General features: G+C 58.3%; 2 protein-coding genes across 3 annotated transcripts; both read right to left on the bottom strand.

Annotated features, from left to right (window-relative positions):
* Nucleotides 1–1,062: 1,062 nt before the first annotated feature.
* Nucleotides 1,063–10,675, bottom strand: AMDHD2 (amidohydrolase domain containing 2). Of its 2 annotated transcripts, XM_057696009.1 has the most exons (11): nt 10,515–10,675; nt 10,284–10,420; nt 10,063–10,202; nt 5,232–5,286; nt 4,844–5,056; nt 4,675–4,763; nt 4,451–4,595; nt 4,269–4,376; nt 4,037–4,105; nt 3,009–3,110; nt 2,414–2,639 (listed from the first exon to the last, which is right to left on the bottom strand). In XM_057696009.1, exons 1-11 carry the CDS (start codon nt 10,595–10,597, stop codon nt 2,551–2,553), a joined length of 1,230 nt encoding a protein of 409 aa, XP_057551992.1. In that variant the 5' UTR covers nt 10,598–10,675; the 3' UTR covers nt 2,414–2,550. The 2 variants fall into 2 exon arrangements, with proteins under 2 accessions (XP_057551991.1, XP_057551992.1); XM_057696008.1 differs by lacking the exon at nt 3,009–3,110 and having other exon boundaries at nt 1,063–2,686; nt 10,515–10,653.
* A 140-nt stretch (nt 10,676–10,815) lies between these two features.
* On the bottom strand, nt 10,816–16,438 carry ATP6V0C (ATPase H+ transporting V0 subunit c). The gene is made up of 3 exons (XM_057695245.1): nt 16,195–16,438; nt 11,719–11,902; nt 10,816–11,571 (listed from the first exon to the last, which is right to left on the bottom strand). The coding sequence occupies exons 1-3, from the start codon at nt 16,271–16,273 to the stop codon at nt 11,367–11,369; spliced, it is 468 nt and encodes a 155-aa protein (XP_057551228.1). The 5' UTR covers nt 16,274–16,438; the 3' UTR covers nt 10,816–11,366.
* Nucleotides 16,439–23,394: the final 6,956 nt, after the last annotated feature.

The following is a 23,394-nucleotide window of genomic DNA, read 5'->3' as shown; positions in this document are numbered from 1 at the left end:
CCCCGCCTCCACCCGCGGGGGTCGCGACGCGGCGGCCGCGTGCCCCAAGCACGTCCCTGCAGAGCCTCTTACTAACGCTGGGCCCTCGAGTCCTCCCATCCACACCCAAACAAGCCACGAGGAAGCCGAGAGCCCACCAGGTCACCTCCCCCGGATCCCACTCCAGCTTCTCCAGTGAAAACTCGCCACACCCACCACTGACTCAGACACACACCTGCTGTCACCTCCCCCACCCGAGTCCACACCCACACCAGGGCAAGCCTGCCCCGTACTTTGTCTCTGGCCCAACTGCCACTGCCTCACGGTCTCCTCGTTACCTCTGTGCCCTGCACCCCCAGCAACAGGAAGGAGCACTTAAAATGGCAGGGCATCCTGTGTTTAAGATCCAGCAGCCTCAAACTCAGAACCAAGTGAGCACAGGGGGGTGCAGGGGCTGGGGGAGGAGGGTGGGAGTAAGGGTGTCCTTTGTGCAATTCCCCTTTGGGGAGATCTGGACTTGATGGTGGTGATGCTTGCACAATGTAAATGTACTTAATGTCACTGAGCTCTGCACTTAAAAATGGTTAAAATGGCGAATGTCACGTATATTTTACAATTTAAAAACAAACAAAAAAAACCCAAAACACACCTCCAGCAGCTACCCCCACACCTCAAATAAAATCCAAACTCCCAGCCCAGCTACAGGGCCCAGCTCCCCATGCCATGGTTCCTCTCCAGCCCCCAGGTCACTGCCCTCCAGCCCTAAGCAGCCATCTGTGTTCCGCCAACACACTAAGCCTGTGAACTGTGTCTCTGTAGAGCAGTTCCCCAGTCCAGCACTGGCTACCATCTTCCCTGGTGTCACTCTTGCTGACCACCAACTCAACTAGCCCCTCTGTGATTCTCCACCCAGAGAAGCAGCATGGTGGCAGGACTAATAGAGGCCCAGGAGCTGGGCAAGTCAGGCCACGTCCTGGTCCTGATGCTCACCAGCTCTGGGACTTGGGACCTGTTTCCCCAACTGAGAAATGAGGATGACAACAGGACACACCCCCACCCCCCACCCCCGACTGTGGGCAGAAGAAGAGTTAAGACACTAGAGCACTAGGAGGAAACCTGGCACAGGTGGGCCCTGTAAAGGCTCCTCCCTGCAGCACGTGGTTGTTCTTCCCAGCCTGTTCAACGTCAAACACTGCTGGGACCTGCAGCCATTTTTGTCACCTTGGGTCCACAGACACTTCCTTCAGTGGCTCTGAGATAGAGGCACGAGCTGTGGCTGGGCCACATACAAAGGTGCCCCATGACCTCCTGCACTGAGGGCTGCTCCTGTATGAAAGGGGGAGGGGGCGCCCACCCTGGGACCCAAATGGGGGGGAGTCAAGACGACAACTCCACACCTGGGGATCACCAACCACTACATCGTGAATGTCCTGAGACAGCAGGACCCCCAAAGCCCACCCACCTCAAAGCAGTCCTATCCGGGGAGCCCAAGAGCCCATGCTCCCAATGTGAGGGGGCTGTTGCCAGGACAGAGAGGACACGGAAGGCTGCAAGATGACACTAATGGACAAACACAGTGGAAGGGTGTGGGGCACACACGGAGGACCCCAGAGCTGCCCACCAGCACCAGGCAGGGTCAGCCACCGCTGTGTAAACACTGGGGCTCAGGCGGATCATTTCACCTACTCAGGAGTCAGGTCAGGAGGTAGAGTTGTTCAGAAAAGAAGCCAAAAGAGATGGAGCCTTGATTATCCCGAGGGCTCAAGGCAGTGGAACCTCTGGTTGGGCAGGTTGGCTGGGGTCAGGCCCAGGGGCCCCAAGGCCAGTGCAGATTCCTTTTGAAGGTTAGAGGAGTGCCTGGTGCTGTGTCCAGGTCCAGAGCTGTGGTCTTGGGCCTCCACTCTGCCCACTCAATTCAGGGGTGCAAAGAACGACTCACAGGACACCTGCACACACCAGCTTCCCAAACCCTCTGCAGCACCCACCCGAGGCCCCTCCTGTCTCCAGCTCCTCCCAGCCCATTCCCTAACTTGTCTCTATGATCAACTGACCCATTCTTTCCTGTTGCACATTCCAAGGTGCACCTACCCTTTCCCTCAGCCCCACAGGCAAACTGCTGAAGCCTCACACTCGCTCCCCAAGCCTCTTCCTGCCGCTTCACAGCCTGTAGCCTGTGGCCTCCCCCTCCAGCCCTCCATTCGTTTCCAGCTGGCACATCTGTCTGTGGGTCTACAGGCCACAGACACATCTAACAGAGAGAGGACCTGCTGTCCCCACTGAGCCCCATAAACCCCACAGGCAGTGTGGAGCTGGAACCCGGCCGCTCCCAACCCTAAGCCACAAACACCCCCCTCTCCCTCCAAATGGCGCCACTAGGGTGAGGACAGAAATAGCAAAAGCCCCTCTTTGAAGCAAAACTCAGAGACCAGGCGAGTCCCTACGGGGCACACGTTTATCCAAGCAGCTGCCTCCAGGCCTCGGCCCCCACCGCTCTCTGGAGACCAGCTCCTTGATGACCCAGCCAACAGTGTCCAGCAGGGACTGGGCACCCCCTCCAGCGGTGGTCCTTGGTCACTGTCTGGCCTCCTCCGCCTGCCACACCAGCTCGCCCGAGATGTAGGTGGCCCGGATGTGGAGAGAGTCATCGAGCACCACGAAGTCTGGGTCAGAGGTGAGCGGTGAGAAGGAAGCAGGGGCAGGGCTGCCACTGCCCCCACCCCGAGGGTCAGCAGGGGGAAAACAAGGCCCAGGACACGACTTGCGCAGCACACCCCGGCCCATCACAGACCGACTGAGGCCCTGGAAGCAAGACTCCTGGCAGCAAAGGACAGCTGACAACACTCCCTGCAGACCCTGGCCTGGCCCGTCTCAGGTGCCAGAAGGCCTGGTCTGCCTGACAGGAAAGCAGCGCCTGACTGAGGCCACTGGCCGGGCAAAGCCACCTGGGTGCAGGGAAGAGCCCCTCTGCCTCCCCAGCCCTGTCCCAGGCCTCCTGAGAACTCCCAGGCCACCCTGCATTGGGCCCTGACCTGCATCGGCCCCGAAGTCCAGGGTCCCCTTGTGCTTCTCCAGCCCCAGCAGCTGTGCGGGGTGCAGGGATGCAGCCTCCAGGGCAGACTCCACACTGCAACCTGCTCAGGGACACAGATGGGTGACCATCCCCAACCACTGGCTGGCTCTGCCATTTGGCTTTGGGTGGGGGCAGTGGCAGAGCACCAAGTCCTGAGTGGCCTCATGCTTGCCCGGGGTCCTGCTTCCTGGGGTGCTCTCCCTGGAAGCCAAGAGGAGGGGCCTGCAGTCATTTGGGTCCAGAGCATTCTGTCAGTGAGGTCCCTGCAAGGCTGGGATGGGTGAGTGCTGGGAAGAGGATCCCCAGCAGGGTCCCCCCGCCAGCCCCAGAGCTCCAAGTCCTAGGGACACATCCTAGGACTTTGCAGCAGGGTAATGAGGCCCTCCCCTCCCTCTAACCTGAGGATAGTGCTGGGTATCCCAATTCTCTTCATCCCTCGCTTCACCCCCTATTTGTCATCTGCCTCCCAATCCGTCTCCCCGCTGTTCCAAACAGCACCTTGGACCACGGTGTCCCCCACCCAGCCCCCTGCATGACACCCCAGCCCCAGGGCACTGCCTAGAGCCCCACAGAGCCTGGCCCACCACAGCCTCTACCACCCCCTCCTCACCTTCCCCAGAACACACCAACCCCTTTAAGAGGCCCCTGAGCAGCCCCACCCTGGAGCCTGGAGTGCTGCCCACCCCCGCCCCCCACAGCGCTGCACCTGCCAATCTTACAATCCCACAGGCCCCAGGCCAAGGCCCTGCCCTCGGGTGCCGTGGCTTCAGTGCCTGTCACCGCGGGTTCCAGCCATCCGCTTGCTCACCGCCCTCTCCCTCTGCCATGAGCTCCTGCAGGTTGGACCTTGGCCACATTCCTACCCCACCAGACACAGACAGACCCTGGTGGTCCACACTCTTTGCTCCAGCCACGCCCAGATGTAGCCCCTGCTCCAGCATACACGTCCACACACACACGCGGCACACACACCCCGGCCGCACTGACCTGTGGCCCGCAGGAAATGCCGGACGCAGGTGTCCATCGGGGCTATGCTGCCGCTCAGTGTGTTGGTGCCTTGAGAGCAGAGAGGGCAGGTCCTGGGGGGGCCACGGGCACCAGGCACACTGGGCCACCTGGGGCCCAGTGGGTCAGCAGGGGACACCCAAGTTCTTACATCCCACCAGAGGCGCCGAGGGCCATCCTCACTCTGGCAGTCTCGGGGACAGGGGTCACTCACCTGCCACATAGGCTGTCAGCCCGTTCACCTCCACCTCCTGCTGCCCCAGCGTGTGACGGCCATTGCCCAAACCCAGGGCAGGGACAGCATCAGTGACCAGCACCAGCCCTGCAGAGGAAAGGGGCCTCAGGACCTGCCCCGCCTGGTCTTCCTGCCCGCCCCCGCCCGGTCCGGCCGCTCACCCTCAGGGTGGGCCCGCTGGGCGATGCGCAGGGCGGCGGGATTGGTGTGTATGCCGTCGGCGATCATCCCGTAGAAGATGTGGCGGCCCGGGGGCAGCTGATCGCTGGTCAGGAGCCCCACGATGCCTGGGTCACGGTGGTGGAACTGAGCAGGGGCAGGCGGGGGCTGCTGAGCGACAGCGGGACCCCCGCACCCTCCCGCCGGGAGCTGGGGCGGCACTCACAGGCAGCATGGCGTTGAAGAGGTGGGTGATGAAGGTGGCCCCACTCTGCACAGCTTCCTCCGCGGTGCCGAGGTCAGCCACTGAGTGCCCTGTGGGTACCCAGACTCAGACTCTGCACCCAGCCCGGGACCCTGGGTGGGCCAGCCCCGGATGACGGCACACCCCTTACCGAGGGACACACAGATGCCGAGGGCCGTCAGCGCCTGGATCACCTCGTGGCTGCGGCCCAGCTCGGGGGCCAGCGTCACGATGCGGACATTGTCCAGGCCCCCGTAGGTGGCCAGCACGTCTTGGAAAGCGTTGGCCTCAAAGGAGCGCAGATGGGCCTCGGGATGCGCTCCCCGCTTCTCCCGGCTGATGAATGGGCCCTCCAGGTGCACCCCTGGCGGGGAGGGGAGCGGACGTTCCAACAGGCCCCCCACCCTGTGGCCCCCACCCTGGCCCCTCTTGCTCGCCCACCCTCCCTCCCCAGTTAGGCATCTGGAAAGCGAGGGGCTGCCAACAGGTCCCCAAGGAGCTTCCCAGGGTAGGGGCGGGGAGAGGAGTCAGCCACTCACCGAGGACCCCTGCCCCATGGGGACCACCACTCTTCACAGGGATCTGAGGAAGGACCTGGGGGGAACCAGCTGTTAAAGCCCTGCCCCCCACGGCCCAGCACCCAGAGGTCACAGCCCAGCCTAGGTCAGAGGTCAGAGTTCAGAGCCCAGCCCCTGTTGGCCTTCCCTCAGGTGTTAGAAGATGGTCACAGGCCTCAACCACAGGAAAGCACAGCACACCAAGAAATGACAGGCGCCCAGGGATGCAAGCCTGGCCTGCCCAAGAGGATCCGGAGGCGGGGAGACAGCTCCCAGGCAGGGGACAGGCGCGGGGCACCAAGGCCCTCAAGGTGGCCCCGTCAGACAGCAGCCAGGATGCAGCGCGCTGCGCACCAAAGGGCCTGGACCCAGACAGGATGACCAGCCTGGCCTCACCGAGCTGCAGGCCCAGGAAGCAGGGCTGAGGCAGGAGGAGGGCACACAGTCCAGGCTGAGCGAGGGGCAGAAGCAGGGCTTGGTGGCTGGAGAGCTCAGGCACCGATGGCGCAGCCACACTGTGCCCAGATCTGGACACCAGGGGCACAGCCACATGTTTGTGACAGGCATTCACCTGACACACATCTCAGAGGTGGACAAGCAGGCAGGTGTCCCAGCCCACACCCCTCAACCTGGGGAAGGACAGGGAACGGGGAGCCTGGTAGACCCGCACACCCTCCTCCGGAACTCCCCCACCCCAAAGACAAGTACAGGGATTTTTAAGAGGCTTAAGCTCAGTGGGACAAAGAGAACAGGAAAAGGGCAGGCCGCTCGGGTGCCTGACAAGCAGCTGCTGGGCAGATGTGGGCAGACACACGCCAGGGACAGCAAAGAAGCAGGCCCTGCACCCCAACTGGCTGAGGGCCTGGCAGGCCTGGCTTCTTGAGAAGGCGGGTGCTGACAAACAGTTTGACCCCCCTCAAGAACAGCTGGGTCTCGAATGACGCCCCGCATGCACCTAGAGGAGTGAACCAGAGCCTGTCCAGGTGAGAGGTGGCTCAAGGCACAGCAGGAAGCTGGGTGGTCAAGTGGAAGTTTATGTTCTTAACGCACTCGGTGCGTTGCCAGTGATGCCTGGTCCCACCAACCAGCCCAAGAGAAAGGACTCCAGCACCTCGACCTAAGGGACCACCCTCAGGCTCAGTGCTCCCCGTGGCCGGTAGTACCTGCCCGCAAACAGAGCTGGTGCCAAGGCCCAGGGGCAGCTTGGGGAAGCCTGTGACAGGAGACACGGAGGGCACCCCCAGCAACAGCACGGAGCCAGCGGGACACAGACACCAAGAGGGGAGGTGGGGCAGGAGACAAGGCCTTGCAGTCATGAAACAAGAATGGATGTTAGGAAAAAGAAACATTTGGGGTGGGTGTGGGGTGGGGACAAGCTCTTCTAAATTAAAAACATGCGAGCACTGAAGCGAATACTCAAGAACCAGAAGATAAAAGCCGAGAAAACATCCAGAAAGTAGAGTCAGAGAGAAAGAACTAGAGAAGACCCAACAGTGGACTCATGACCCCCAGAAGGAGATGACAGAGAAACGAGGGAGAAAATCACCAGGAAACCATTCAAGAAAAGCAAACAAAACCAGAAACCGAACTAGCAAACTGAAAGAGCGTGCCGACGGCCTGGCACAACAGACAAACCCCCACCCGTCCCCGCCCAGGTCAAAGGGACAAAGGGAAGACTGAGACTCCAGAATCTGGGGAAAAAGGGAAGACCCCCTCAAGCCTCCAGGGGGGAGAAACAGGTCACATACACAGGATCAGGGGTCAGATGGCTCCCAACTTTTCAGCAGCAACCCCAGTCTTTTCAGCAATCCCGGAAGTTAAAAGATAATGCCTCTAAAACCCTAAAGGACAATGAGTTCTAAGCCACAAGCCCAACCCAGACCAGCCATCAATCAAGAGAATAAAGACATTTCAGACCTCCAACATTTCAAAGACCACCTCCCGGGACCCCTTTCTTGGGAAGCCACTGCAGGATGGGCTCCACCAAAACGAAGGTGTAAAGCAGCAGAGAGGAAGGCAGGATACTGGACAGAGTGAGCCTGCAGGAGGCGGCCAGGGGACCTCCCACATGAGGGAAAGGAGCTCCTGGGACAGCTTGGCCCCAGTGAGGCCCACAGCCAGCACCGGGAGAGCAGGTTCCTAAGGCTCCTGCAGGAAGACAAAACAGATGGAACCCTTGTTGAGCCTAAAAATCCTGAACACAGAGGGAGACAACTGGCTGAAATGCTGGGATTGAGTCAGCAAATCAAAAATCCCAGCAAACAAAGAATACTAACTCCGAGGAAAACAGAGTTGACAGGTAAGAAAATGATCACTCCCATGCCTGAGGGAATCAAAACTACAGGAGACTCTGGGGAGGATAGGGGGCTGGAAGGACAAGAGACAGGTCTCAAGGGTCTGACAGAGAGCTGACTCTTACCTTTCCTGGTGGAAGGCACGTTTACGCTGCCCTAAACCAAAAAACTGAGCAGGAGTACTAGCATATTTTTTAGAGAGCAAAGGGAGCAAAGGGCTACTGTTTTTCCTAACAAGCCACGTGCTACATGTAAGTTCACTAAAGAGTTTAAAAAAAGAGAGAGAGAGAGAAAAATACTGGCTGTATTTTTCCAGAATAGAGTTTTAAAAGGGAAAGCTAGAAAGCACCGAGTAGACAGACAGCCTGGAAGTGAGGGACTGAGGCATGTTCAAGGCAAGAAAGCAGCGGCAAAGGTCAAAGTGTAGAGGGCATGGGGGGGCCTGAGGAAAGGGCCCGGCTGCCACCCTGAGGAGGTGCCTGATGCTGACTCAGCATACAGTGAACCGAGAACGACACGCTCAGACCCTCCTCCTGGAAGGGTAGCAAAGGGCAAGGTTGGAGGAGGAGACCCCAGAAAAAGAGCAGGTGGTCTCAACGGACCTGAAGAACTTCTGACAAAGGAGCAAACCAGTCAGTGCACTGTGAACAGACCCTGGAGGAAGGTGGGGCCAAAGGGGGTAAGGAGTGTGTGGGGCATCCAAGTGAATGGGTCTCTAGTTCCTAGAGTGACACTGGTACTACAGTTTTCATATTCAAAGCCCTCCACAATTTCCACCATAAATCAGTTTACTCTCTGCCTCCCAAGGCCTTCATCCTATAAGCATTTATGAGGGGTGACGGGTGCTAGGAACAAAACATAAGACAGAAGCCCTACTGGCCAGGAACTCCTTCCCCTAAGGAGGGAGCCCCACAGTCTGTATCACGATGCTGGAAGGTGCTGCGGGAGTCAGGGGCAGCGGGTGACAGCACAGCATGGGCAGTGCGGCTGCAGAGGAGCTACACGCGCCAGCTGGTGGGGCAGACAGAGCAAGGCAGAGGCCTTCCAGGCAGAGAAAGCTTGGGGGCAGAAGAGGGAGCTGTCTGGAATGGCTGAAATGCAGGTGGGCAGGGAATGCTCAGGAGGGTGGGTCCAGCCAGCAGGGGAGCAGGGGAGGGGTGAGTGATGTGTGGAGCCGGACACCCGCGGAAGGTCATCAGGACAGGACCCAGGGCTGGGAGAGAAGTCGTGAGACTGGGTAACAGTAACTAAGCCCCACTGCTAGGTGGGAGGACAAAGAAGAGCGGGGTGAAAGGGTGGGCACGTTCCCAGATCCTGGGCAAGGAAATCATGGCCTGATGACTAAGAAAGAAAACACAACCAGAGACCACTTTGCAGCAGAAAAATGAGCTTAGTTTTTGACATCTGACTCTGTGACGGGAGAGTCAGGGGAAATCTTCAGAAAAAAACGTCCATAGCTGAGTGAACCAAGCATAGTGCTGAGCACCCAACCCTAAGAGATGGACTCCATTATCATTCTTACTTAAGGTTTGCAGAAACCCAGGCCTGGAAACGAGTAACGTTGTCCCAAGTCTCCCAGCCGACAGATGAAGTCAGGAGGCCAGCAGCAAACCCAAGTCCACAGCCAACCTCCCCCAGCACCCAGCTCTGAGTCTGTGTGCATACACCCCGGAGAGAACCCCACAGCAGGCAACACATCCCGGATCTGGCACGGATCTTGTTCTGGAGAAAAACTACAAAACTGGAACACAAAAGGTAAACTAAAGGATACCCGTGTTAATTTCACAAACTCAAGAGCCCTATGGTGCTGCCAGTAAAAGAATACCCATGCTTTCAAAAAGATTAAGGAATAAATAGGCACAACACATGCCAGCTACAGTTCAGAAACAGTTCAGAGAAAAAGGACAATACACACACACACACAGAAAACAAGATCGAATAACACAACGTGGTAAAGAACAAAACCTGAGAACCTGCGTACAAAGTAAAATTTCTTAAAGTAAAAACAGACCGTGGACAACTGAGCCACGAGACTTGCAGATAATAAAGAAGTGGAAGAGTGGGGGTGCAGGCAGGAGTAGCAGAGGAAGCCTGAGGCAGACAATGGGGCTTCTTTCGGGAAGGCTGTTCACTGGAGCGCGGTACCACAGACCAGCTGGGGGGATGAACATCTAAGGATGTGGCAATCACACAGTGCCCCGCGGCCTCAGTCAAGGAGGCGGCCAGAATGCAGGATAAGGAGGGAGTGTGGCAAGTCAAGCTGCTGAGGCAGCGAATGCGAAGCCCACGGGGACAGCTGCAGGGGCGGTCAGACCCGCAATGGCAGACCCGGGGGAGGGACACCTGGATGAGAAAGCCTGGGGGGAGGGGACCCCCAGGCCCGGGTGGAGAGAGGCCAGCAGGTGAGGCCAGACTCAAGTGCCAAGGGGTATTCGTGAGCGGAAGAGATGAGATTTGAAAAGTAAGAGGCTTGGTGCTCCTGGGGCCTCCTTCACTTGAAGCCAGGAGCCTCAACTCACCTTGCGATAAACCTCCGGTGGCGAGGTGACCAACGTGGGACAAAAGGAGGTGACTCCGTGCGATAGGATCCGCCGGGCCACCAGGGCGACTCCCGAACCCACGTCCTCCGTGGCCTGAGAGAAGTCAACGCCAAATCCACCTGCGGCCACAGAAAAGACGGGGTCGCACGGTGCTCAGAGCTCCTCCTCTGGGTTCCCGCCCCGCGGGCCCCGAACCGCACCGTTGATCTGCACGTCGATGAAGCCGGGCGCCAGGATGCAGCCCCCGCAGTCCCGCTGCTCGTCAGCAACGCGCCGCTCCTCAAAGAACAGCTTCTCCGGGTCCAGAATGCGGCCCCCGCGCACCCACAGATCCTCCCTGCGCACAGAGCAGGGAGGGGGCTGGCATCGCCAGCCCCGGAGCCCACCCACGCAGCCCCGGCCCCGCACCCTGGCCCGCGCCCCGCGCCCACCTGAGCAGCACCCGGCCCCGCAGGATGCGGCAGTTGGTGAACTGGATCACCGGAGCCAGCGCCTCGCCCTGCCCGCCGCGCATCCTGAGCCCAACCGAGCTCTAGGTGCCGGATCCCGCGCCGAGTTCCGGCCCCGAAAGCGGCCGGGCCCACGTGACCCTCAGCTGACTAAGGCGCGCCCACGTGATCCGGGCGTCCACGTGACCAGGGCGGTCCGCAGTGATGCGGCTGCTTCCCGGGTGGCCCGGCTTTCGGCCCCTCCCTCCCTCCCGGCCCCCAACAAGCGACTCACACACAGGCATTCAGTCACATACGAGAACTTTATTGGACACGATTCGGCGCCAGGGCCCAGCGGGCCCAGCAAACTGCCCCACGGCCCCGGGCAGCCAGGGCTGCAGGAGGTGGTTCCATCCAACATGTCTCAGGGCAAACGGTAACCGCACAACGCAACAGTCTACCTAAGATTACTATAGAGTTGGGAGACGGAGGGCTGCTCCACAGACGTATGAACAGGTCAAATCTTTATAAATAAACATCCAGTGAAGAGAAAATGACAACTCTAATTCATTCTTATACACAGAGCACTCTAGGGCAGATGGGTGGGGGCGGCCAGAGGCCTGCATCCTCACTGGTCGGGGGCCTGGATGGGGAGTGGTGGGCCCTGATGTCCACGGCACGGGGTGGGCAGGGGCAAGGCTGGGGGCAACAGACGATGGGCACTAGGACACTGCGCATTTACAAGACCAACTACTGGTAGGCAGCTGCCCCGTGCGTGTGTATCAGGCTGTTCGTTCTGGAATGAGGAGGGGGTGGTCTTTACATCATATTCTGTGGCTGGTGGGCCCAGAGGGGCTACTTTGTGGAGAGGATGAGGGCAACGATGAGACCGTAGAGGCCGAGCACCTCAGCGAAAATGAGGATCAGGATCATGCCCACGAATAGCCGGGGCTGCTGGGCAGTGCCCCGCACGCCAGCGTCCCCCACGATGCCGATGGCAAAGCCAGCTGCCAGCCCGCTCAGGCCCACGCTCAGGCCTGCGCCCAGCTGAAGGAAACTCCTGGGGGAGAGAGTATACAGGGTGGACGTTAGCCAACAGCCAGGGAAGGCAGCAGGCGTGGGTCGCCAGCCACCATCCAAGGCCCCCTCCCAGCCCCTCAGTGGCTTTACCCCAGGCAGGGTGCAGGGAGAGCCGCCCAGCTGTCACCTGTAGAGACTGATGCCGTCATTCAGGGAGTTGGCAATGAGGACTGCCACCACCAGGCCGTAGATGGCGATGATACCAGCCATGACCACCGGGATGATGGACTTCATGATCAGCTCTGGCCGCATGACAGACATGGCTGCGATGCCTGTACCGCTCTTGGCCGTACCGTAGGCAGCACCCAGGGCTGAGGGGGAGAAGGTGAGGTGAGCCCAGAGCACCTGGGGCCAGGACCCTGGAGGCAGCTTTTAGCATACTTGAGAGCAACACAAGTTATCACCTTCAAGGGGCAAGACGAAAGTGGCACTCACTCAGCCAGGGGCAGGAGGCTCTCAGGGGGAAGGGCCACAGCTGGGCACTCAAGGATCCTGGGTATCCTGGGCTCCTCCACCAGAGGCCCTCACGGCTGTTTGGGCCCCTGTTCTCCTGTGAAACCCCAGCCCAGGCTCACCAGCACTCCCCAAGACTGCTACACAGATCCCATGCTCCCAACACAGCCTCAGATCTAAAAGGTGGAACTGTGACAGGCTGCCCTGTCACGTGGGGAAACAGGCAGCTGGGCCCCGGAATCCTCGCAGATTCTGAGCACCTTTTGTCCCACGTGGAGTTCGAGGCACTTTCCCAACAGTCCACCAGCCCAGGACTAGTCCAGGGAGAGCACACTAGAGGAGCCACTGCTGTAAAGGGTCAGGAGAAGTGGCCTGGCAACTCCCGTTCTCTCAGGCCAAGAGCTTCGCTCACTCCCCACCCTGCCCACTGCACTTTCCACAACTCCCAACCCCAGGACTCGCCACAGCCATAGCTGGTGTGTGTCAACAGGGTGAATGCCCCGATAGAAAAGGCAGCTTTCGGCACCTGCAGCCACACAGCAGGCCAGGACACTTGAGTTCGGGGAGAATTCTCTATGAACAACCAGAGAAAGGGCAAGCCCAAGATAGGACAGGGTACAGGAAAGACTACAGGCTGTGAAGCCATCACCCAGGCCAACCCTGGGGCCTCGACAGACATGAGAGAAGCCTAGCTTCTGCTGAGGCTTCTGGTAATGACAGGGCAAGGGCCCTCTAGGCACTGCGGGATCCTGTCTTCCCTGCCACTGTCCCTCCTCCCTCTTCCCAGGGCGGGCTGCCTTCCTGAAAGCCCCCTTCTCCTGGCCTGTCTCCCAAGTCTAGAAAAACGTTTGTAAGCGCAACAGAGAACCACAGGGGCCCAGGCAGCTCTTCCAACTCCAGTCACCACCCTCAAGGCTCTCAACACGTGGCCTCAGCAGATGCTGACGTGGGTCAGAGGTGGAGGGGCCAGGACAACCCCAGACACTGCTCTGCATCTTTGACTCACCTATTTGGGCCGCAAAGGATGACTAATCTGTGCTCAATGCAGGGTGAGGTCAGAGGGGTCTGCCTTCCCAGGGATCTGAGCCTGGTGAAGAGACAGACGCAGCCCCTCCGAGCATAGCAACATGTTCCAGGAGAGTGGGCAGGTCTGGGGAAGGGCTTCAAAAAGGAGGTGACAACTGAGTAGAGGGGTGACGCTGAGTAGGTGGTCACAGAAAGACTGGGCAAGAGGAAGAAGATCTCAGACTACACAGAGCAGAGACACCAGAGAGAGAGCACAGAGGAAGGAGGCAGGGGTGGGAACAGTGGGACCTGCACTGCCTCCTCCACCCCCCACATGCCGACACCCAGCCTTTAGGTGCCGGTTTTCATGAAGCCATTCCTGCAGCAACGGTGCGTTTTCTGGGCCTCCCACTGCAGGCCCAGCACCACACCAGGCCAACGCCAGGACTCGTTACTCAAGGGTGACGGCACAAGCTGGCAGGTGGCACTGGGTGAGACCCCATTACAGAAAAGCCAGCATCCCAGGCAGTGGGCCCTGCAAGGCAGGAGCAGGCCAGAGTCAGCAACTGAGCTGGTCTCTTCTCTGCAGAGGGCAGCATGGAGATCAGGTGGCTGTGCTTCCCCTGGGGGTGGGGAAGCAACAAGAACAGAGAGAAGAAACAAAAGATGACCCTCAGGAGGGAAAAGCAGCCTGGCCAGGGGGGCAGCTGGTGTCCAGGAAGGCCCTGGACAGCACCTCCAAAGGTCAAGCCTGAAGGGGCTCCAAATGGAGCAGGGACATAAAGAGGAGTCAGGCCACAGTTCCTCAAACACAGCGCCAAACACCAGAGGCCAAGTGGAGGAAGGAAGTCACAGAAAATACGGAAAAGGAGCAACTGACGGCTCCGTGGAAGACATGATGAAGAGAGAACCGACAGGACTTGGGTCACAAGTTAAGAAAAAATAGGAAGCTGCAATGGGAGATGGGGATTGGAAGAGGGAGTGGACTCCACTCAGTCTTAAGAAGACCAGTCAGCCAACTGCTAGGCAGGCCAGGGGCAATCTGGGCCAGAAGCAGCTGACAGAGCTTGCAGTCATCCTGGCAACACCACCTGAGGCCTAAGAACTGTTGAGGAAGGCACAAGGAGCTAGATGAAGACAAGCCCTGGAGAAAGGTTCTAGAGAAAGAAATGAAGTCAGACTCTGACCCAACTGGCCAAGTAAGAAGCTAGCTACTGTAGGAACCCAGTAAGCCCTGTGCCGGGAGGGGAGCAGGCGTGGAGCTGCACACGCCAATGGGAGCAGGCAGCCCCAATTTCCAGGAGCCCAGGGCAAGCAGAGCACCTCTGCACCTGTGATACCCTGTTCTCAGTAACTTCCAAAGACCTGCTAGACAGGCTCTGTTCAAAAGTACCAAGTTCCAGAAGGAGAGGAAGAGAGGCACCTGGTGACCAGAAGGAGGCCAGGAGCTGGATATAGAAGAAAGGTTCTGGGGCAAACTCAGCCAGAATTCAAGTTCCACGTGCGCAGGGTTCGTGTTTTGTTCACTGATGTCCCCAGTGCCCGGCACGTAGTAGGAGCTTGAGATGTGCTTAATGGTCCATGACAGATACAATCAACAACTCCCAAGTGGCCGAGGACTGGCCCTGGAGGCATTCCGCCGGCAAAGAGCAGAGAAGGCTGGGGGGAAGAGGGGGCACAGCAGCCTGTTAGAAGGTGTGGGAGAGCAGGCAGCTCTGGAAGATGTGGAAATAGCAAGCATCACCTAGGACAGAAGGGGAAGTACAGGCCACTTCTCTCACCACAAATGACCCCTTACTTGCACATGATGGGAAGGGCAGGGCCCACTCAGCAGCTTGTGACCAGCAGGCAGGCCCGGACAGAGGGAGGCCCCCAAGCCCTCACCCCACTAGTGTTTATAGTCAGCAGAGACTGTTTAGAGTTCAATCCCTCCACATACCTGCATAGGGAGCCTCTCCACTCCACCAGATAGGGTGGGGCAGGGCGAGTCATCAAAGCCCAAAGCCAGACCTACTGGAGAAGGCCTGGACCAGACCAGGCCAGACCAGTCCAAGGGGGCTGCAGCTGGGTCAGGACTCACCTCCCTGGGTCCCACATTCCTGGCCAGCCCCAACTGCTCTTCTCCCAGAAGGGCCAATTTTCACTGAATTTTACATCCCAGGACTGTTAAGACCCAACTTCAAAATCAAGGGGCCATCAAAAACTCTGGAAGGCCCCTTCCCCATTCTTAGGGCAGCCCCTCCCAATTCCAGGCCTCAGGGAAGGGGAGAAAGGTTATTCATTCATTCGGCCCTGAACTGACGACTTCCCTCTATGGGAAAAAACCCAATCCCCTCAACACTGAGGCTCCATGCTACCCCGCCCAGGCCAGACAAGCGTCGGTACACACAGTGCGGAAGCTGGCCAGTCTCCCAGACATCCATCCTGCGCCCTCGGCCTATGTGACCCACCCTCAGCCCCCAACTCCACTCCCACCTCTGGGCTCCTGCCGGCTTTCAAGACCAACCTCTCAGCTCAGTTTTTCGAACCAACCCATACCGCCTACAGGGGTATTGGGAAATACTGACATGCCCTAACCGGAAGTACCTGCCTCAGTACAGACCCACCGGACCCCTACCCGGGGGCCAGGCCGCCACGAGGGCGAAGGCTATGGACCTCGGAGGGGAGCACCAGGGCCGGATCCCCTACCCCCGCCGCCCCCGGACAGGGTCGGCCCCGCGTCGGAGCAGCTTTCCGAGGTGTGATGTCACACCTGCCCGCAGGATGGGCAGGGCGGATGCGGAGCAGGCGCAGGACCATGGGCCCCCACCCCAGCCTCGCTCCCACCTCTCCAGGGGCTAAGATGGCAGCGGCGCCGCCGCCCCACCCCCGCACCGACACGACCAGCTGGCGGGAGACCAGCTTGGGACCCCCGGGAGACCCTGGGACTCACACCGGGGCCCAGCCCGCATGCCCTGCGCGCCAGACACCAGACGGCACCCTGCAGCCCTCAGGGCCCTGGCCCCCGCCTGCAGTCACGTGAGACCCGAGACCCCAACAGCTCGAAATTACGTCAGAGTGACGTCACACGCCGAACCCTGGCGAGCAGCGGGCACGAGCCCAGCGCGACCCCCGCCTCCCGGGTCCCTCCTGCCACGGCGCTCACCGCTGAAGACCATGGCGGCCGAGGCGCCCATGACCGCGAAAAAGGAAGCGTACTCGGGGCCGCTCTTGGCCTCGGACATGTCTGCGGGTGGGGAGGGGGAGAGCTCAGCGGGTAGAGGCGGGGGTCAGGTCGGGCCGGGCGCGGCAGGTGGTAGCTGAGCGAAGCGAGCGGTCAGGCGGCTGCGAAGGCGATCCGGCCCGTCAGCCGCTGCGCTCTAAATACCAGCACCGCAGAACAAAATGGCGGCCGTGGCCGCGTCACATGATCCGGGCCCCGCCCCTGCGGGCTGTACCACTTCACGCCAGTGGGGTACATCACGGCCCCGGGACGCCCTAGCGGCCCGCTGACCGCCCAGGCACTGTGCTGTCGCCTCGCTGGCCTGGACCTCAGTGCCCCGCCCCACCTCGGCCTCCGCAGGTACGCTGTCGGGCGCCGTCGGCCTCTCGAACCCCGCGGCGTTGGGCCCGTCCGGTTCCTGGGCCGGGGCGGGGCTGTGGCGCGCCATATTAGCATATAGGGCGGGGCTCGAGTTGCCCCGCCTACTCTGCGGCTGCGCGGCGCTAGCAGGTGTTCGGTTCCGAGCGGAATTTCTCTTTGCGTTCTCCGTGTGGAGCCCAGCCGCGGGGTTTTCACGGCCCAGCCCGCAGGGACCCAGGGCTACGGTCTACCTCGGACGTCCTCTTACCTGCCAGGGTGATCTGAGGGTCCAAGCAGGCGGAGCCGAAATTTTGTGTCCTCGGTCGTCCCTCACCCCACCCTGCCGAACCCGTCCCCAGACTCTTCCAGACCCACCAGGCCCCGACCCAGCAATTGGTGATTTCTCCCTTGGCTTCCGAGGAAAAGGAGCCCCCTCTCCTGTATCTGTTCCCTCCTTTGCATCAGGGACCCAGACTACAGTTGGAGGGGTTGTCTCTGCCCCTCAAAGTGTAGGATGATTGGTCTGAACCCCTATCTGTGTTTCAACCTGTGAAGGCTTCCCCGGATTTCTGCATCTTCTGGGGTCCCAGTCCTGCCTGTTCCCACACAAAGCCCGCAAATGCAGAGCCGCCCTTATTTCTGGAGCAGCAGTAAGTGGTTCCCTCTCAACCCAGCAAGCAACCTGGCCTGGGACCGGCATCACCCTGATGATCCCATGTGGCCACATCCTGGCACCCCAACTGGCTGCCTTATCTCTGCCCACCAGTCTGGTTCCCTTTGCCATTTTGTCCTGTCCATTTCAGGAGCCGTGGGTGGCTGCTACCTGATCCTGGGTCTCCCTTGAGCCCCAAGCCCTTGTACTGGCATTAAAGCACTCTCCCTGAACAGCCTGAGTGGTAGCTGTTATCAGCCTGCTCCATGTGGGTGGTGGGGTCACCTCCCCTGGCTGGCCCTCCCACTGGACTCTTACACACACCTTGCATGACAGGAACCTCCCTCACGGCCTCTTCTGGGTGAAGCTGGGTCTGCCCCATCTGAAACTGCAGCCCTCAGAGAGCCATGTCTGTTGTGTTTCAAAAGAGAGGAGGCCACCATTTGGCTATAGACCTCCCCACCGCCCTCTGCCACCTGACTCTGACTTCTGGAAAGAGGAATCTTCACTCAGCGTCTCCACCTCCTCCCCAGCTCCTTGCCCTTGCCAGGGCTGCTGGTGACCGCCGTTTCTCTAAGCTGGGGAACATTCATCCGGCTGTCTGAATGGGCCTCTGTTTCTGCAGCCTGCTGCCCACCTCCCCACACCCCTACTCTCTCCAGTTCACCTCCACATGCCTTGACGCCCTCATTCCTTCCTGGAGTCACAAGGAGGAGCAAGGACCGACCCAAGCCCTGAAGCCTCAGCTTCACTGCAGGTCCTGGGTGTTCCTAGGGCTCCCCCTGCCCTGGGTGATCACCTGTACCTTTCCAGACCTGAAGCCATCCAAGCAAGCGAATGCCAGAGTGCCTGCCCCATGAGAACTCCACGCGCTCAGGGTCCAGGGCCCGCAGAGCCCAGACCAGGGAGCTGGCACTGGCTGGCGGACAGGGAGGCTGCATGCAGGGGCAGAATTCAGACTAAGGAACGGAGGTGCAGGACGGTCCCCCTCGGGAAACCGCATGGCCAAAAGCACAGTGGTGGCAAAGCACGCTGAAGTCCCGAGACTGGGAGGTCAGGGAGACAGTTCCTGCCGCAGGCTCCGAGGGCAGGTCAGCTTTGCTCACCGTCCTCTAGTTTTCTGCCCACGTTCTGGTATGAGAGGTCACAGTGCGTCTGCAGTGGGGCTGCTGACACCTCAAAGCAGCATGTCTCAAACTGAGCTCACCTCCCGCCGCATCAACCACCAGCTTCCACTCAGTTATTTCCCTTTCCAGCATGGCCATTGAGCTGCGGCCACACCAGCAGCCTCGAGTCATGGCTCCCTCTTCATTACTCACCAGGCTCCGAGCTTCTGCGGCTTCCCAGCTCTTAGCTCTGCCCCTGCGCTGCGGGCGCTGCTGCCCCTTGGGCAGCCCTTCTCTCCTGGCCTGGGTCTTCTCACAGCCTCTGACCTGGCCTGCCTGCCCAGTCTTCCTCGCCCTGTCACCATGGGACCTTCCTAACTGGTATGTAAGACAAGTTACTCCGATCCCGGAATTCTTCAATGTCCCCCTAAGCATTTGGGGGGCAATATCTGATCCTTATAATGATCCTTGGAGGAAGTTATCACTATTACCCTCATTTTGTGGACAAGTAAACAGGCCTAGGAAGGTTGAGTACGTTGCCCAGGGTCAGCTGGCTAGCAAGCAGCGGAATTGAAACTCAAACTCCAGAGGCTGAGTGTGGCCCGTGCGGCTCACTACACCTCCTGCTTCCTGCATGAGAGCTCAGGGAGTGTCTGGTGACCAGTGACAGGCTCAGGAGAGACTGAGGTCCCCTTCCCCTTGGCCTCCCAGCATCAGGCAGGGCCTGGGGTGGGTATGGGTCAGGGGATGTGGAAGGGAATGGTCAGGGACACACACCTCTGTCTTCTCCCTCACAGCCACTCAGTCCCCGGCATGAAGTCACAGTGTCACAAGCCCCTGGCCTGTCACTGTGAAGGTGGGGATTTCCAGGAATAAAGAAGGAAGGGCTTTGGGAAACTCAAGCCAGAGACCCTGTTAGGGAGAGGTATAGAGAGATGCGAGGTGGGGTCTCCACTTCTCCAAGGGTTCTAATGGGGATGAGCAGGCCCACTGTCTGGACTGAAAGATGGTGGGAGAGAGAAATCCAATGGCACTTTGAGGAGACCTCAGGGAAGGGAGGGGTTGGCTGGGAAAATAGAGACCAGGAATAAAGTGAAAAGGGTCTCAAGTGATTAGAAAGATGAACTTATCCTGAGGAAACCATTTCAAAGAAGAAAGAAGAGAGGCTTGCAGCCTGAGATGGCAGCCTTATCAAAAGCTTCAGGAAACTGCAGACAACATGTCCAGGCAGGGCGCCTTCTCCCAGTGGACAAATCCCATTCTTCCGAGTAGCCATGAAGACACACCAGAGGGTGTGATGCTCAGAGAGGGCACCAGGCTCTCTTGACCAGACTAGATAAGAGCTATGTGTGGCCCAGGCAAGGCTGGGAGGAGATGGAACAAAAATATAGTTGTGGTATCAGAGGGGAGAAGGGCGGGATGTGTAAAGATGAGTTTTTTCGTATAATTAAAATAATTGGAGCTCACAAAATAATACAAGTTTTTTTTTTTTTAATAAAAAGTGTCCTATGTACAAGCAAGACAGGGGCACAGCTGGGGGCGGGGGAGGATGGGGGGGGGGGCTAGGAAACCAGCCCTGCAGAGGAAACTGTGTTTCTCTTGAACGGCTCCAGCTGTATGTCAGGCCCTGAGAGAGGCAAGAGGTGGAGGCCTGGGGTGATCCCAGAGAAAGAGCAGCCCCTCCATTTCTCACTGACCTTGGGGCGAAAGGGCCTCTCTTTTTTTTTTTGACCCATCAGAGCTGCTTGCAGGATCTTAGTTCCCTGACCACCAAGGAATTCCCAGCCTGATTGATTCTTAAAACTTTGAGAACCAGACTGGCAGCAGGCAGGGAGCCCGGGGCTGGCCCTGACCACCAGGGGGCAGTGTGTGGGTCTCTCCCTAGGCCAGAGGAAGGAAGGGGTTTACAGTAAACCAGGGCCTGGCACAGGGAGCAGACTCTCAGAAAGGGTGCCGCATGAATTCTCAGCCCTGGGTCCCCACAAGGGCACCGTCGGCCCTGGTCTAGGCTCAGCACCCTGAAGGCCAGCATGACTTCCCCCACTCTGACAGTCAGCCTTCAACCCTAAGCTACTCGGGCACTTATTGAGCATGTACTGTGTGCGGGCACTGAGCTAGGCTCTGAGGATACACGATTAAGGAAGAGAGCTCCTACCCTGCTTGGGGGGTTGGACACACAGACAATGATGTTCCAGTGCCAAATCAGCTGCAGGGGAGGGAGGGGCCGGGAAGGCTCTCTTCGTCTTTTTTTTTTTTTTATTTGGCTGCACCGGTCTTAGTTGTAGCATGTGGGAATCTTCTTTGCTGTGTGCAGGATCTTTAGTTGCAGCATGCGAACTCTTAGTTGCAGCCTGTGGGATCTAGTTCCCTGACCAGATATTGAACCTGGGGCCCCTGCACTGGGAGCATAGAGTCTTAACCGCCAGGGAAGCCCCAAAAGATGAAAAGGGTCAGAGCAGGGGAGGGGACAGGATCCTGTCTGTGCTTACATTACAGACCATCCACACCACAGGAAGCTGGGCAGCTGGCGATGACATGGAAGCAGGTGGATGATCTGTGAGATGCAGGTAAGTGATAGGCAGCATGGTGGGGAGACCACACAGGTGTGCTACCTGAAGTGCACACAGACCCTGCTGACAGTGGTGGACCCCCAGGACCAGACTGGGAGGAACACCTCCCCCTGTGGATATTTCCGTATTGATTTTCTACGAGGTGCATATTTTACCTTTTAAAAAACCAGGTGACAGTGAGGAATGCAGAGCAAGTGCTTAAATCAGTTTCCTTTTGGGGTGAGGATGTCGTGGAACTAGGCAGAAGTGGTTGTTGCACAGCACTGCGATGGCACTAAGGGCCACTGCACTGCTCACTTTGAATTTTACCATTTTAATGTTTAAAAGGACAATAAAACAAAGCATTTCCATGGCTAGCTACAGGTGGGAACACAAGCTGGGATACAATTACCATGGACCAGGCCCAAAAAGGGGCCTACGTGCGTGAGGTGGTGGTGGGAGGAGGGGGTAGCCCAGCCTGGTCGAGCTCTGGGCAGATACTATGGTCACTGCAGCCCAGCCAGCCTGAGGGAGGCAGGCTTCCGAAATGTCGAAATGTTCCCCACCTGCTTCCCTACCTCCTCGAGGGGGGGCCTTCTCCAACCCCCACCCACGGAACGCACGTTGCCCAACTCTGGCCCGGGTCACAGTGTCTTAATGTCAACCACAAGATGGTGCTAAGTCCATTTCCGCAGGCCCCAGGGAGGCACACTGCCCCGTGAGAAGAGTGCATAGCCATCCCCGTCCAGAACTGCCTGATGGACACCAGCATGGGCAGGACCACAGGGGGCTCCTGCTCTCACAGGCCAAAGGAAAGGGGTGGAGACACTGGCAAACAGCGGTGTCCCCGGGGTCTCAGGGGAAAGGTCCTGGGGCAGGGGCACGCAGCCCACTGACGGACGGGAAATGGCCCAGAGGCCCAGGCTCTTGGTTCAGAAGAGGAACTGAAACAGCTGGCGTCAGAGAGCTGGCAGCGCTGGGGCCAAGCCTCTCTTCCCCTACCAGCCCGGGACTTCTGGGACCCAGGCCAGGCTCCCTGAGGGTGGCAGCAGGAAAGAGATGACAGGAATGCACATCCCTTTGGAGGGTTGTCTTGGGAGGCAACTGCGAAGGAAGGGGGAGCAGCCCGAGCAAGTGTCCGGCCACCAGGGTGGGGAAGAACAGGAGGCAAGCGTGGAGCAGAGCCATGGCTGCTGGCAGGATGGGAGGCGAGCACCAGGAGGAACCGAAGATCAGGCGTGTGCACGTGGCAGAGAAAATAGGTCTTATGTGTTTGTTATATGTGCACACCCAACTAAAATGCAAGGGATTAGGAAAGATATTCATAGTGATTTTACTATACACTTCCAGATAGAAGTCTCACTTTGAATGAGCATGACTTTTTTGACACTGAGTTTTACACATGACAGGGATCCTTGCAGTTCTGGACGGAGAAGTTTGGGTGGTGATTCCTGATGGCCATTCCTCCCGTATGCAGAGCACGTCCACATGCCTGGCACTGTGAACAAGAGCAGACGAAATCCATCAGGGGAGGACTAGGTTGGCACCAGAGGCAGCTGGGTATCTATCTCTGCAATGGAGAAACTTCTCCCCGTTGATCATGGTCCAGCTAATGTGGTCCCTCAAATTCACGTCCAGTGCTTCCTTCAGGAATTCCCATCCCATTGAAACATTTCACATCAAATACTTCACAATGTTGATCCATTTGTTCTCGTTAATTTTATTTAGGACTCAAAATTAACACTGACCAAACACATCACTAAGTCACTTATTTTTACTTTTCCAAAGTTAGATTTTGCTTCAAAGCTACACATCTGCTCACTACACATATTTTCACAAGGTCCTCGAAATTTTTTATTACATTAATTGAAATGCTCCCAAGTGTCACTCTGGTAATCCATTTTCCAGCCAGTAACCATCCTATTCAACTTTTTGTTTTTTGTTTTGTTTTGTTTTTGGTGCACGGGCTTAGTTGCTCCGTGGCATGTGGGATCTTCCTGGAGTACAGATCGAACCCGTGTCCTCTGCATTGGCAGGGGGATTCTTAACCACTGCGCCACCTAGGAAGCCCTTAGCCAGTAACCATCCTAAACAAGAACGAGAAGGTAAAATTATTCACATAACTCTTCAATCTTTAGCTTTTAAGCTTTTGACAAAACGTGTCCTTTGCCAGTCAGTGTGCTTCAGGGTGAAACAGAATGGCAGTCTGCTCCTGTATCTTTGTGTGAAGATAAAATAAGGCGCAGGGATGGCTTGGATTGAGCGAGCTTCACCATGCTATCGACCACATCACTGGACAGGATCAGACTCGCAGGCTCCCTCTGACCAGGCGTGTGTCTAATGGGGAACCTAACTGAGCAGCCACACCTGGGCTTCAGTGGCCTAAGGCAGAAGCTTCTGCTAGTTGGTGTGTCCCACACACATCTGTGTGACAGTGTGTCCACTGACTTTGCTTCTTTGGTCCCATGCACGGTGT

Source organism: Hippopotamus amphibius, chromosome 9 (assembly GCF_030028045.1).
Source record: "Hippopotamus amphibius kiboko isolate mHipAmp2 chromosome 9, mHipAmp2.hap2, whole genome shotgun sequence".
NCBI lineage: Eukaryota > Metazoa > Chordata > Mammalia > Artiodactyla > Hippopotamidae > Hippopotamus > Hippopotamus amphibius.
Note: the sequence above shows the minus strand (reverse complement) of the source record. Positions and strands in the feature narration are given on the sequence as shown.